Source organism: Chelon labrosus (assembly GCF_963514085.1).
Source record: "Chelon labrosus genome assembly, chromosome: 3".
Taxonomy (NCBI): Eukaryota; Metazoa; Chordata; class Actinopteri; order Mugiliformes; family Mugilidae; genus Chelon; species Chelon labrosus.
The window spans coordinates 24,347,190-24,360,609 of NC_140339.1; the positions used below are offsets into that span (position 1 = coordinate 24,347,190).

The 13,420-nt window shown below is 41.6% G+C and overlaps 1 protein-coding gene across 1 annotated transcript in view; it reads right to left on the reverse strand.

Annotated features, from left to right (window-relative positions):
- Positions 1 to 52: 52 nt before the first annotated feature.
- myo1ea (myosin IEa) overlaps positions 53 to 13,420 on the reverse strand; it is a 47,228-nt gene continuing 33,860 nt past the window's right edge. Inside the window, exons 19-29 of the mRNA XM_084541016.1 lie at positions 12,527 to 12,671; positions 9,338 to 9,452; positions 9,084 to 9,253; positions 8,828 to 8,973; positions 7,249 to 7,395; positions 6,792 to 6,949; positions 6,193 to 6,282; positions 5,877 to 6,081; positions 5,269 to 5,304; positions 4,139 to 4,308; positions 53 to 4,061 (exon numbers count right to left, since the gene is read on the reverse strand). Coding sequence (XP_084397142.1) covers positions 3,985 to 4,061; positions 4,139 to 4,308; positions 5,269 to 5,304; positions 5,877 to 6,081; positions 6,193 to 6,282; positions 6,792 to 6,949; positions 7,249 to 7,395; positions 8,828 to 8,973; positions 9,084 to 9,253; positions 9,338 to 9,452; positions 12,527 to 12,671 — 1,459 coding nt within the window. The 3' untranslated portion in view covers positions 53 to 3,984. The remainder of the gene's footprint in view (positions 4,062 to 4,138; positions 4,309 to 5,268; positions 5,305 to 5,876; positions 6,082 to 6,192; positions 6,283 to 6,791; positions 6,950 to 7,248; positions 7,396 to 8,827; positions 8,974 to 9,083; positions 9,254 to 9,337; positions 9,453 to 12,526; positions 12,672 to 13,420) is intronic.

A 13,420-nucleotide genomic window follows, 5' to 3' on the forward strand; every position in this document is an offset into this window, starting at 1 on the left:
CAGATGTTTGAGTGAATGTTGTTGAAGATTTCATGGTGGTGTATACATTCTTACAGCGTTTAATGAACTCAGTGGTATGTTTTGAAATTGCTTAAGATATTCTATATATATATCACAAAGAATTACATCTATACTACATATATGAGAAGTCAACATCTGTGAATATTTGGCATTTTGGCTAGAGCATAAATGCAACACTTTAGAGACTTTTCGTAGGACGTCTTCTCCTTTGCAACACTATTTTAGGTTGCGTTATTTCAGATCATTTGGTTTCGGTTCATATATCTCACATATATATTATGTTTTTGTTTGAACCAAAGACTGACTGATCTGATGACAAGAAATTTGAGAAGTGAGTCAATTCATCGCCATTTTATTTATGCATGAAAGTGAGCCAATATTACATATCTTTGATTTGCAAAAGTAAGTGAATCTTTGCTTTCAGTATCTCATGTGAGCCTTTGTGCATCAATAGCAGCAACTCAGCCTTTCCAGTAACTGCTGACCAGTCGCCTCGAGTGGCTTTAAGGGATTTTAGCCCATTCCTCAGTACAGAACCGTTTCAGTTCTGAGATGTTGGTGGGTTTACTCATATGAACTGCCTGCTTCAAGTCCAGGACTTTGACCTGGTCATTCCAAAACATTCATTTTGTTCTTTAACCATTCCTTTGTAGAACGACCCATGTGCTTGGGGTTATTTTCTTGCTTCATGACCCAGTTTCTCTACAGATTCAGCTCACAGACACATGTCCTGACATCTTCTTTTAGTATTGGTTGTTATAACTCAGAATTCATTGGTCCATCAATGATGACAAGCCGCCCTGGTCCAGATGCAGCAAAACAGACCCAATCAAGGACATTACCACCCCTATGTTGCTGTAATGCAGGATTGTTTAGTTAACAACTAGAATGTCTGGTTTGTAAACCAGATGTAAGGTTTGATGAAGTTAATAAATAAATGTATTACTTTGTTTTCGAGATCAAAAAGCACATTTCTCAGAAGTGTTCGAAAATATGGAATTACATGGAAATTAAACACATACGGACAACATAGACCGGAACAGTTACACCAAAGTCTTTCTTCAAAGATCTGTCAAAACATAGACCATGTTAGATCCATCCAACCAACAACTTTTGTTGATTGTATTGTGGCATTTTTCTAAACAAAAACAATTACCAAGTTCCTCGTAGCACACAATTTAGATTGATTTAGGAGATACATTAATTCATTGATTTGTGGTTCACTACACAGCTGCAGGACGCCACGCCGCCACTGATCCACCAGCAGTGGCAGAAAGAAGGTGTTCTGTTGCACCGCAGCATCAATGCAGTCGTCATCCATTAAGGTGTGGCAGCCATCATTCATTTTATTATTTAAAACAAGTACTGTTGATGGAAAATGTCTTCTCATGAGGCCATGCATGTCTCCTAGAAATAAAATGTCCTTGTCAGCTAGAAGGTGTCACAGCAAGCCAGATACAAATTACACTTATCAGCCATAACATTATGACTAATTACAACGGATGAAGGGGACAGGAGACGAGTGAACATTTTCCTCAAAGTTGACGCGTTACTTGGGCCAGTGAAAGTACGTTAGCAACTTTGACGAGAGCCAAATATTGATGGCTTGGCAAAATGTTCAATACTGCAGCTCTTGTGGGGTGTTCCCGATATGCTGAGGTCAATACAGAGGAAGGGAAAGCGGCCAGCTGGCGATAGGGTCACGGGCAGCCGAGGTTCATTAGAAGAATGGAAGAAGCTGGCCTGGTTGTAGGCATCACGTGTGTTTGTCGCTTATCTGGGGAACACATGGCACCAGGATTCACTATAGAAAGAAGGCAAGCTGGCAGAGGCAGTGTGATGCTTCATACAATGTTCTCCTGGGAAACCTTGTGTCTTGAGATTCACGTGGATGTTACTTTGACACATACTACCTATCTAAGCATTTACCCTTATGTAAACGGTATTCCCTGGTGGCTGTGGCCTCTGTCAGCAGGAAAATGCGCCCTGTCACAAAGCAAAACTTGTTCAGGAATAGTTTGTGGAACGAAACAACAAGTTCAAAGTTTTGAAAATTCCCCAGATCTCAGTCCATTTGAGCGTCCGTGGGACGAGCCGGACAAACAAGTCCGACCTATGGAGGGCCCCCTTCACAACCTGCAGGAACTTAAAGGATCTTCTGCTAACATCTTGCTGCCAGATACCACAGCACACCCTCAGAGGTCTAGTGTCTAGTGAGTCAGGCCTCTGAAGGGTCAGGGCTGTTATGGCGGTGAAAGAGGCATCTGCACACACAATATAAGGCATAATGTTATGGCTGATCAGTGGAGTCCATCCTTCTGTTTTAGCCCTCATTAGTGTTAAACCAAAAAGTCCAAGAAATAAAGTGTTGAAGACATTCACCACCAGGACCACAAGCAACATGTTTACACTGGTATTAGTTTTTATACCGACATTTTAGACTTAAGTCTTCTACTACATTTTATTCCAAAAAATGAAGAAATACGGCAATTATAAAAAAGCAGTCCTGTCAGCCACTTCCCTCACCCTTGTTGATGATCAAGTAAATACATTTAACAAACGCGGAAAAGAATAAGGAGTCTGATGACCTGTGACATTAAACATCAGATCGATCATTGCACGTTTAAATCAGTTCTCTGATAATAAAAGAAAACAAAGCAGTTAAATATGCCACATTACAAGCTTTATTAAAAGACTCATCTACTGTTGTGTATTGCACAAGGATGAATTCAACCATCCAAGATCAAACTATGTTTAATGATGCAGCAAGTTCTATGACAGGGGTCCCAGCAGTTTTTTATACCGAGTACAGCATAATGTGGTTATTTGATAAAAAACAAAACAAAAGAAAGGAATGTGTGAGTAATGCAACAGCAGTGCAAAGGATGTGCAGAAACAGTCGAGCAGAAGTAAAATGTCAACAAATTTCATTCACCAAAAAAAGAAAAGTGAACTCTGTGATTATTATTCAGCCTTAGCTGAACAGCCCCGTGAGTATCAAACGCAAATAAAAACAGCGTAGTTAAGAGAAAATACAAAAGGAAAATTATATTCTAACAGGCATACTCCTACATATGAACACATATACAGAATCGAATCTAAAATGCCTGTTTTACGTAAACACATTATTCTCCTCAGTGACTAGCTTGGCAATCTGTCCCTTCATAGACTTGATTTACTGGCTGTGGCATGAATGAGTGACGGTGTCTGTGTCCAAGGTAGTACCTGTACCAATAAAGTGCTAATACACCACATGCTCAGGTTACAGTATACATGGTCTCTACTGCTGTTTGTCTAATATATACTGATGTGATCTGAAGTTTAAAATCAACAAAAAAAAAATATATATATATATAATAAAGGTGGTTTTCCAGGTCATACACCGCTTTAATGTTTACGGAATAGAAATAAAAATCACTTAGCTTTGGTATTTAAAAATCACAGCGTGGTGATTTACAGAGCGTCCGTTCCTTGGGAAGTCGTGACAGTTTTACACCGAAATAAATATTCCTGTTAAAACAGCAGTCACTTCAGTTTTGACGCTGAGACAGCCACGCTTGTGTCAAACCTTCAACTAAAAAACAGAGTAAGAAATCACAGCCTGGTCCCCAGCAGATTTCATTCCAGCCCTTCAAAACGTTTGAGCTCTCAGCAAAGTATAAATGAACACAGAAAGCTATAAATACAATAAATAGTTTTGTTCAGTACTCAAAGGGACTGCGCAGGAAAACAGACCCTGGGGTCAAACAGTCTTCTTGTCTTTAGAGAAGAGAGCCTCGTTTCAAGCCCGACGATCTTTTGGTCTGGTGGTGTAACCGAGGGTTACATTCATTCATTATAAGGCAGTAGTGGAGGAAGTGTCTCACAGTGCTCCTCTCTGTGACTGTAAGCCCCGTCCCGTGCTCTGAGAGGGTCAGCAGGGACGCAGCAGGCTCTCCGCCTCGCGCTGTAAACCTGCAGCTCCTAGATCTTGGTGACGTAGTTGTTGGGGAAAAGTCCCTGCTTTCCTCGAAGGCGTCCCGTCCACCATCCAGACGCATCTGGTCAACGAACATGAGTGAATTATTGTCCCATATACACCATGAAGAAATTAACCTTACAAATGGTGAGCACTTACCCTCTTTGATGATGTCAATAACGTCTTCAGCATTAAAGCTGAGCTCGTCCGTGTCCTGAGCGTCGTAGGCGTACAGAGCTTTGCATTGGGGCACCTGTGGTTTGGGTTTTGGCGCAGGCTTAGGTCGTCCTCCGCCAGGCGCAGGCCTGCTGGCTGATGGTCTGTGGGCTCTGAGGTATCATGAGACAAAGAGAGAAAGCACACTGCTGTCAGAACGAGCTGCCTCCAGAAATGCACTGAATGAAAGATGCAGTTTTCTGTGCCGAAGTGTCTTAAAAGTACCCAACTCAAGCTTTTTGAGTGGGATAGCAACATTGTCATCAAAATACCAGTGCATGCACAGTCTCCATCTTGTTCTACTGTCTAAGAACTTACAGTTTCTTTCTTTATTTTATTCTTTTTATTTTCTTGTGTAGTCTGTTGTAAGCAAATAGTTATTTTCTGCTTCTGATTCCCCCCAGACATCGACCACAAACTGTGGACGAGGCTTCATTTGAATAGGAAGGATGTTCACAAATCAGCCACAAGATGGCGATCTAGTACATGCTATCACTCTGCCTGCACCAAAGACCAAAAACCAAAAGGTACTCATTAAGCCTCTCAGAGCAGAGCGTTGATCCTGAGTCAGCATTGCCTTTAAAATCTGCATACAGGCTGTATTTATTTAATTAAAAAACTGTATAATATATTATTAAAATAGTCCAAGTAGTCCTTAACCACAATACCAGTGTAATACCAATGTAATGAAGAAGACTATAGGAGTGAATTGCTATACCCAACTAACTAGTTACTTCATACATATTTAACATATGCATTTACAGAAAAGGAATATATATATTTATATATATATATATACTCATTTCAGTGATGGTCAGTTTTCATATGTACCAATGGAAAAGCTTCACAGTCAGGATTCTTTCATTGCAGGATGAAAGATCTAAACATACTGAGGCAAGCTGGAAGACATCCCATCTTATGTCAGCAGCAGGAAATGAAATATTAGTTGCAAACTACAGTTTGAACTACAAATGTACAAGAGAGGAAGCGTCAGTATGTCCTGCTGCCTAACGCTTTTCTAGTCCTGAACCACCACCGTCACCACCCAAAACACTGCAAACACTCCAACTCACATTCCTCCATTTGAAGCTGGCCGTCTGTCTCCAGCACTACAAAAGAATAAATTATCCAAATTATGTCAAATTACAGAAACACAAGAACGTGAATTAGTGCGTGCCCATGTGAAGTGAGGCCCTGTACGACTGCATGTCGAGGCTGCACAATATGTTAAATATCCTGCAGAGCTATGGGAGTTTATGCATTTATTTGTGCAGAGTAGACAGAACGAGGCAAATACCTCATCCCAAAGGACTGTAAACCTGAACTAAATGAATCACAATGATACAATATTGGGTTATAATAGGTCTAATTTCTGTTTTTAGTGTGACTGGGAGAAAATGTGTTGTTTTTTGTTTAGAGTTGTGAGATGTTAACTTCAAACGTGTCACGATTAGAGACTAAAATGGTCAGATCACCTTCCAAGAGTCTAACAAGAGAGAAGAAAAGAACACTGGAGACTGGAAACAACAAGTTGTTACAAGATTAAACCAACCAACAGATATGATATGATATTTTCATTCAGCCTAAACCAGTCCTTGTAGCAGTTATAGTAAAGTCCCTTTTCCCTGTACTGTGTGAGTTCATGGGTTTTGCTTGTTGTAAGCTTGTGCCAGTTTCTCACCCTGCAGCTCCTTGATCGGGCACTCTCAGACAGTCCAGGTTTGGCTGCTGCCGGCTTCCGCCTCGCTCGTTGTGCTGGTTGATGTTGCTGGGCAGGAAGGGGCGCGTCGAGTTGCCGGATGAGGGATGCCTTTGACCGTGGTGCTGCGTGTTTCTCTGATTAGCGGTGTGGTTGGTGTTTTTCAGGCCACCGTTCTGGTGAGCCACTGCAGAAAAAAAGAAAGAAAAGAACAAATGGATCAGATGTTGCGCGTCGCACACGGCCCTCTTGGACATACGACGAGCTGCTCAGCCGGTAGGAGGTGCGTGTGCTGTACCTGGAGGTCCTGGTGCAGCTCGTGCCGGGGTGTTGTGGTGCGTTCTGGACATGTTGGAGCGACCCTGACTGAAACTCTTCCTCGTTGGGCCTGAGGGAGAGATTCTCAGCGAATAAGTGACACATACAAACAGCGTATAGGTTGACAAGACAGCAAACATAAAATAAGGTCATTGCAGATGAGAGAAACTGCAACGGAAACAAAAAAAGGTCAAGATCATTGAGTTTATCGTCACACTTAGTGTTAATCTAAAATGTCAAAAATCAGTAATATCATAAATGATTCATAAATGCTTGAAAAAGTTTGTGTCCCATAATCTGATCCATTCTGCACGCTCCAGAACATTCACAAGGAGGATCAACATAATACAATGAAGAGCAATGAATCTATCGTAAGGCTGTCTGCCACTACTCTCTTACAAAATAACGTTTGTACAGTCAGCGCTATTGAAACTTCATTTTATAAGGGCTTCCACGTGTTCAAATCATTACGTCAAGGTCATATAAGACTCTAATCCCCGCCTCAGATCTGCTGCATGTTATTCACGTCTAACTGTGAGAACAGGTGTCGTCTGTATGTCGGGGTCAGTCAATACTCACGTGTGTTCTTGGGAAGCCCGGGCCCGATGCTGACCTGCAGAGATTTGCTGGATGGCTTCAGCACGGGCATGTCTCCCTGACCCTGCACAAACAGGACCTGCCTGGTGCCGCCACCACTCAAGAAGCCCCAGTTCTCCTTCTTCAGCTTCAGCTCCAGTCTGAGAACGACACAAGTCAAAGTTTTCACCGCTCGAGCCGCATTTGTATCCGATTTAGGATTATTAGGACATTGTGCTGAAGATGTGGTCAGAGGCTGCACACTGATCTGAGCGTGCTCACTACTGTGTATATGGATGGGTTAAATGCAGAGAAGGTATTTCTCTGGATAACAACAGAAGAGCTAAAATAAGTCAGACTTTGAGTTACTGAATTAGTTCAAACACTGATTTAGGTTTTTCTAGTTAGTTGTTTCTACTCTACATGTGCATATGGAACCATGTAGCGTGTTTTCACTTACGTGTTACTAAACTTGAGTGGCAGCTTCCTCTGAGTTTTCTCTTCAAACCTGCGGCTCAGTAAGCTGATGAACTCCGTCTTGAAGACACAGTCCAGCAGGCTGTCGTACTCCTGCTCGTGCAGTATTAAGAAATCATCCTGCATCGTGCTGAAATTAACAAAACACTGCGTGAGATACAACGTTTTAAAACTCTCATGCCCTATTACAAAATATTTGTTCTGCTTTCCGCGGTGCTCTGATGGAAGATGGGGAGTCAGAGTCAGCTTTCACATTTGCATCAAGAGCCTCACAAAGCAGCTCACATCTGAAGAGGGAAGACAGCTTGTGCCCGTAGCCCACACAAGGATACTTTGTTCCTCCCAATGAAGTGGATTTTTTTTTTCCCTCTGATGAGCTTTTTACAACTCCATTGCACCACCTGGTCCGTATTACCCCACTGACTCGAAAGCCACATGCTCGCACAACTGATACACGTTAAACAGCGTTCCCATCGACAACAAAACGCTCACAGGTTTGTGAGTTCCTCTTATTTCGTAGCCGTCTTTGTAGCAAACAAACCTACATTCTTTCATGACCGTGCTTTAGAGTGTGTATTATTTCAGCAGCGTTTTCTACCATGTGGACGGTTTTCAGTCAGGCCCGCACGCGAAAACATATACAAGTAGTTTTAATATACTCCACATGTTTTCAGTGTCCCTTGTGAGACATTTACAGGAACACGGGAACTTGTGTGATTGGAAATCCAGACTGTGGCTTTGAAGTAGATTGATGGCTTTGTGCAGAGCAATGACTCCAGATTATATAGTGGGCCCCTGCATGACGTTCGGTCTTGTTTTGGAAACAAGTCATTGCCTACTGGTATCAAACCCACACTCGCACATATGTGTGATGCAGAACTGCATCTCTGAGATAAAGCAGTGGACAAGTTTACAAAGAGTCGAGTTCATGTGTTTTCAATCTTTCATTTAACATTTTTTTTCCTCTTCTAGAAAGAACTGAACATATGATTTACTTGGGTCATGATTACATTCTACATGTATGCTTTAGCCAGATGTATGTCCATCTCGCTCCTCTTTAAACATGGATCAGATGTTCTGCATGAATGAGTGTGTGAGTCGAGGTGTGAAGGTTGCATTTATTTTTTCTCTCTTTTTTTGTTTTTTTTATTTTAATTTGCATACTCTTGGTAAAGACTATCAATGAGCTGCAAAAGCTGAATGTAGCAGGATACATTCTCACTAAAATTCACTGAAATGAAAATGCAGCAGGAGGCCAATTTGCTAGAGAGCAGGGGGTGGTGTAGCAGCAGGAAGCAACTCTTAAAGTTGATTTATGTAGACGGAACGAGCACCGTATTTATATGGACAGAAGAAGGACTGCATTGTGAAAAATTACTTCTGCACCAGCTTGAATTACCGTCAGAATCCATTAAAAACATGTGAAGGAACAAAATACTCTGTCTCATAAAACTACAAGCTGTAAGCTCTGTGCACCACATTGTACAAACTGAAAGGGACCTGTGTACAGTATCTTCTTTTGAGTGATCCGAGTGAACTTTGAACCAAAATGCTCCTTGTACCTGAGAGACACCGTCAAGATCTTGTCCACATCAATCCGCCTCTTCAGCACCTCTGTCACCTGCCCTTTCTCCGGCCCCTGCTTCACCTTCTCTCTTCCAATCAGGTAAACAGATTTTGGCGTCAAGATCAGATCTCTCTTAATTCCCTTAAGACAGAAGAAGAAAAACAGAACATGAATGCGTTTTTAGTTATTGAGCCAAAAGAAAAACAAACCCAAAAGAAAAAAACAAAGGCCACAGTCTGAAGAAAACCAACCTTGAACCTGCGGTCGTATTTTGTGACTGTGTCTGCAAAGTCGATCTTTTCTCTCTTTCCCAGAAACTGTCGAAGCTCGGGCCTGTCATCCATGCCGATGTAGTCACCTACAAAGTTTCTGTTCAGGCTATGTCGCCGCCTCTCTTTTCGGTTCATCAGCAGGTCAGAGGCTACATAAACCCACAGAGAGAGGTGGTGAGAGATGGAGGCAGAGGCATGTAGATGATGAACCAGTTAGATGTTACCTCACTCACCTTCTTCCCGCATCTGGACGTACTTCTTGCGAGCCACATATTTCCTCCAGGCCTTTTGGATGGTCCTGGCATAGCCGTCAAACTTGCGCTCCCTTGTCTCTTCCAGCAGAAAGAGCTGTCGGGACAAACAAGAGAGCCAGCGCAACATACTGTAAGCAAATCTCAGACCATTAAACCCAAAGACAGACACACCTCAGTACAGAGAATGGAAGGAATGAATGCAATAACATACTGAACATATTTGAGTACAGTTGAATACACAAAGTTATTCGTGCTGATAATTTTTACTGGTTTTCACTGACAATGAAGATCGGCTTGGCTTTTAGTCATCAGACCATTTAACGCGTGAATCAACACAGTCATGACAAGTCTCAGTTTGGATCGGGTTAAAATGAACAAGAGGATTCGCTCTTTTCATATCACTTCCCTCTGTTTTACTACTTTAGTGCCAGTTAGTGAGATTTTCTCATTATTAAAACATCCCACCAGTTAATTAATCAAATCCTGAGAACCAAAATAAGCCTGGACAAAGAAGAAACAACATCTGTGAATAAAAGTCTGCCTTTAAAGTGGCAAAACTATCAGAGTCCACCTTGTGTGAAAAAACTAGTTTCTGCCGCTGTCCCTTCACTGCACAAACAGAAAGTATATAATAGAAACTGTAGAATATACATTAAGTCTGTATAATTAATCCACTTCTGCTTATAAATTGCGTAACCTGGCAGAATTTGTCAAATACTGGGATGGTATTAAGGGATGGCAGTCAGACAACGCCATTTATTATCACACATTTGCGTATGACCTTTGAACCCAGCGAAATGGTTTTGATCACAAGTTTACATATTACTGAATGTGTGGTATTATGGTATTTAAATGAATATCGTAGGTAAGTCTTGGACAGTGCTCCAAAACACAAAAGTCAAACTGACCTTTTCTCTAGCTACAGCAGAAAAACAAATGAAGGTTCCAGTGACCACCACAATCTCCTGACTTCAGAATCACAGAGCCACCATCAGGTCTCAACCGTAGCAAATTTATGCAAAAATGACCCAATAACTTAAAGGTCCAGCAGCGCTTTTTTTGCCCAGATCAAGTAGAAGCACTAGTTAACTGAGAAAATAAAGGGCCCCGTCCACAACTATCATGAAAGACTGCAAGCTGTCACTAATGCAAAGGGGGTCACTATATACGGCATCAAGACCTAAGGCTACGCAAACATCTCTGTGTTTTCTTTATTGCTGTGTTATGCTTTGATTAGTTCATTTTGAATCACATTTAAAATAACACATTTTAACTGATCACTCGTGTTTTTCTGCTACACATCTTACAAATTCTGACATGGTATGTGATCCTACGAGCAGAGTTGTACACTTATCAGTAGGAGATGATTCTGTGCCAACAGACCACCAGTCTCCTCACCAGTCTACGTCATTTCCTGGTGGGCCTCTTGACACGCAATCACACTCTGGGCCCTCTCACTGCCAGACTAAACATCCTGCCCTGCTCTGCAACGGGCCTGGCATCAACTCAGCGGTGGCCGCAGTGTGACGGAAGAGGAGCGAACCACAAGCGAGCCAAAAACACAACACAACCGATCAAGCTTTGACCACGAAAGCTGTGAGCAGAGAAATGCACTGAGTCACTGACTGAATCAGTGACAACACAGAATCACTGAGGCCTTGGAAGACTGAATGAACATCCCGTGTGACAGACCTGAAAACAAACAGCTGCTGGTGATGAATTTAGTTCAAGCAGGAACATTAATCGAGGCCAGAAGAAAATAGTTTTAACTTTCTAATATCTTTACTACACACCTGACTCACTTCAGTTATCACTATATTATGTGTGATTAGTTACTTAATTGGTTCCACTTTAAGTCTCCATTTATATCATTTCTACACTGTTTATAATTTTTATAATTTAGATGTGTTTATTAATGTATATGTCAATAACTGTTATAAGTGGAGGCTGCTGTATAAGCAGAAAATGAATGATCATACCTCAATATAACAATACATGAAATGTTTTAACTGCTAACAAATATCTTAAAATGTCTTTACTGGTGCTAACAAAGTATATATCAGGAGGTGTCATAATCACGTCATATATGTTATACAGCTAATAAATGCAAAATAAAGTGATGCAATGAATGACTTTCATTTAAAGATGTCCTCCATAAAAACAGAAACGTTTGTCGGCACAACGTTATCTCACCTTTGTGAATGGCACATCAAAATAGATCACATTAATTACTTTGCTTCACATATAAATGACAGCTCTGTGGTCTTCGCTCTGTCTCAGAGAGTAAGTCCTTTGACAGACAGTAAGCCACCAGTTCATCCATCGTCACTTTGAGGGAGAAACTCCCGCACCATCTGGCCTGGCGTCAAACAAACTTCACTTATTAGATCCAACCAAAAAACTCTTCAGTCACACAGCTAATTACTGTCTTATCAGACACAGAGGCTTGTTTTGAGAAGCCTGGCAGCTCATTTCAGCGCTACGCCCTGTGTGATATTTGCGTTTCATAAGCACACCTCAGTGACTTGGGCTCTCAGTCTGCCAGCGTGGGGGATGGGGGCTGTGCCAGTGCATGGCTGCGATAAATAAGTAAAGGCATTCAGGATCAGCTGTAGGGCCTGAATCCAGACTAAGATGTCTGTGTATGAGATTCTAAACATACATCTGTGCGCGTGCACCCACGTTCGTGCATGATGTGTACAAATGTTAATAAGTGAGGGAGCAGGCTACACACAAGTGCTGCTTTCATAAGAATCATGAAAAAAGTAGTTTTGGTGGAAAAAGACAAGCCTTTACGATGTCACCTCATACGCCACAACCACAGCCTGGACCAGTGTTTTAGTTTCACAGCAGTGTTGACTCAGTGCTGACGCGGTACAAGGGTCAGGTTCAGTCTCCTCCCTACAACAGGGATTCGAGCACGATTTGGGACACTAGTGCCCTTTTATGGTGTTCAGTGTAAAAATGGTGTGTTCAGGTTTCCCCTCCTAATAAACAGACTTTCTTTACGTCAGCTGAGATCATGACAAAGTAAATTAAATTCTGCGTTGGCATATGTTGGTCAGCAAGTTTTTGCTGAGTGGCCAATTTCACTGGAAAGCTTTGTCACAGAGACTCCGTATTAGAGGAGATGTGAGAGTCTGAAGAAGAGGAAGATGACAAACGTACCGACTCAGGGGCTTTAACGAAGATCTTGGTGCGACCGAGCTGGAACTGATCCTGGTCCATGTTGACAGACCGTAAGAGATGAAGGACGCCTTGTTTCTCATCTCCCCGCCACGTTGGCCAGGATTCCTTAGTCAGGATGGCGTACCTGAGGACCAGGAGGTTCAGCAGATATACAGAATCTCAGTTGTGTACGTTTGGATGGGGGTTTGTTTATGTTGTAACACAGTTAACAAGCAAAACCACGACTAAAGGAAATGTAAATGGATTTGGAAAAACTGAATATTACACTGACTTTGAGAATAGAAATTATATTTAATGTGGAACCGTTGCATCATAGCTTGAGCCCAGTCTGCTTAAAGGGATAATTCTGTTTCTTTACTTATGAGTCACTTATCCATAGTTTCCCATCATAAAACGCTATCTGATACGAATGTAAAATGGTCATAATATTCTAAATATAGTGTACACTTAAAGTGATATTGACATGTTTTCCTGCTGACGCCATCCACAGCAGTTCACTTCTTTGTTTCTAGTCTGGTTCTCCAAACTGAGGGTGAGATCACCATCTGCGGCACAGTTAGATCCATATACAGTATGTTTCAAAATTTTTTGATTATTTTAGCTCTTTGTCAAAACATATTGAACTTATGGTTATATTATGACTATGGGCTTCAAGTTCAGACTCTCTGCTTTAATTTGAAGGTATTCAGGAATTACAAACATTTTTATTCCCAGTCCACTATTTTCAGAGACTCAGAAGCAGCCGCCTCTGCTGGCCTAAACTTTATCAAAATCACTAACTTACATTTTAATATTTTCCCATTAATCTTATTAACTTATTCCCAATAGCCTATTCTTTTCATTTTCTGGCTCATTTCTCTCAGCTGTGGTGCT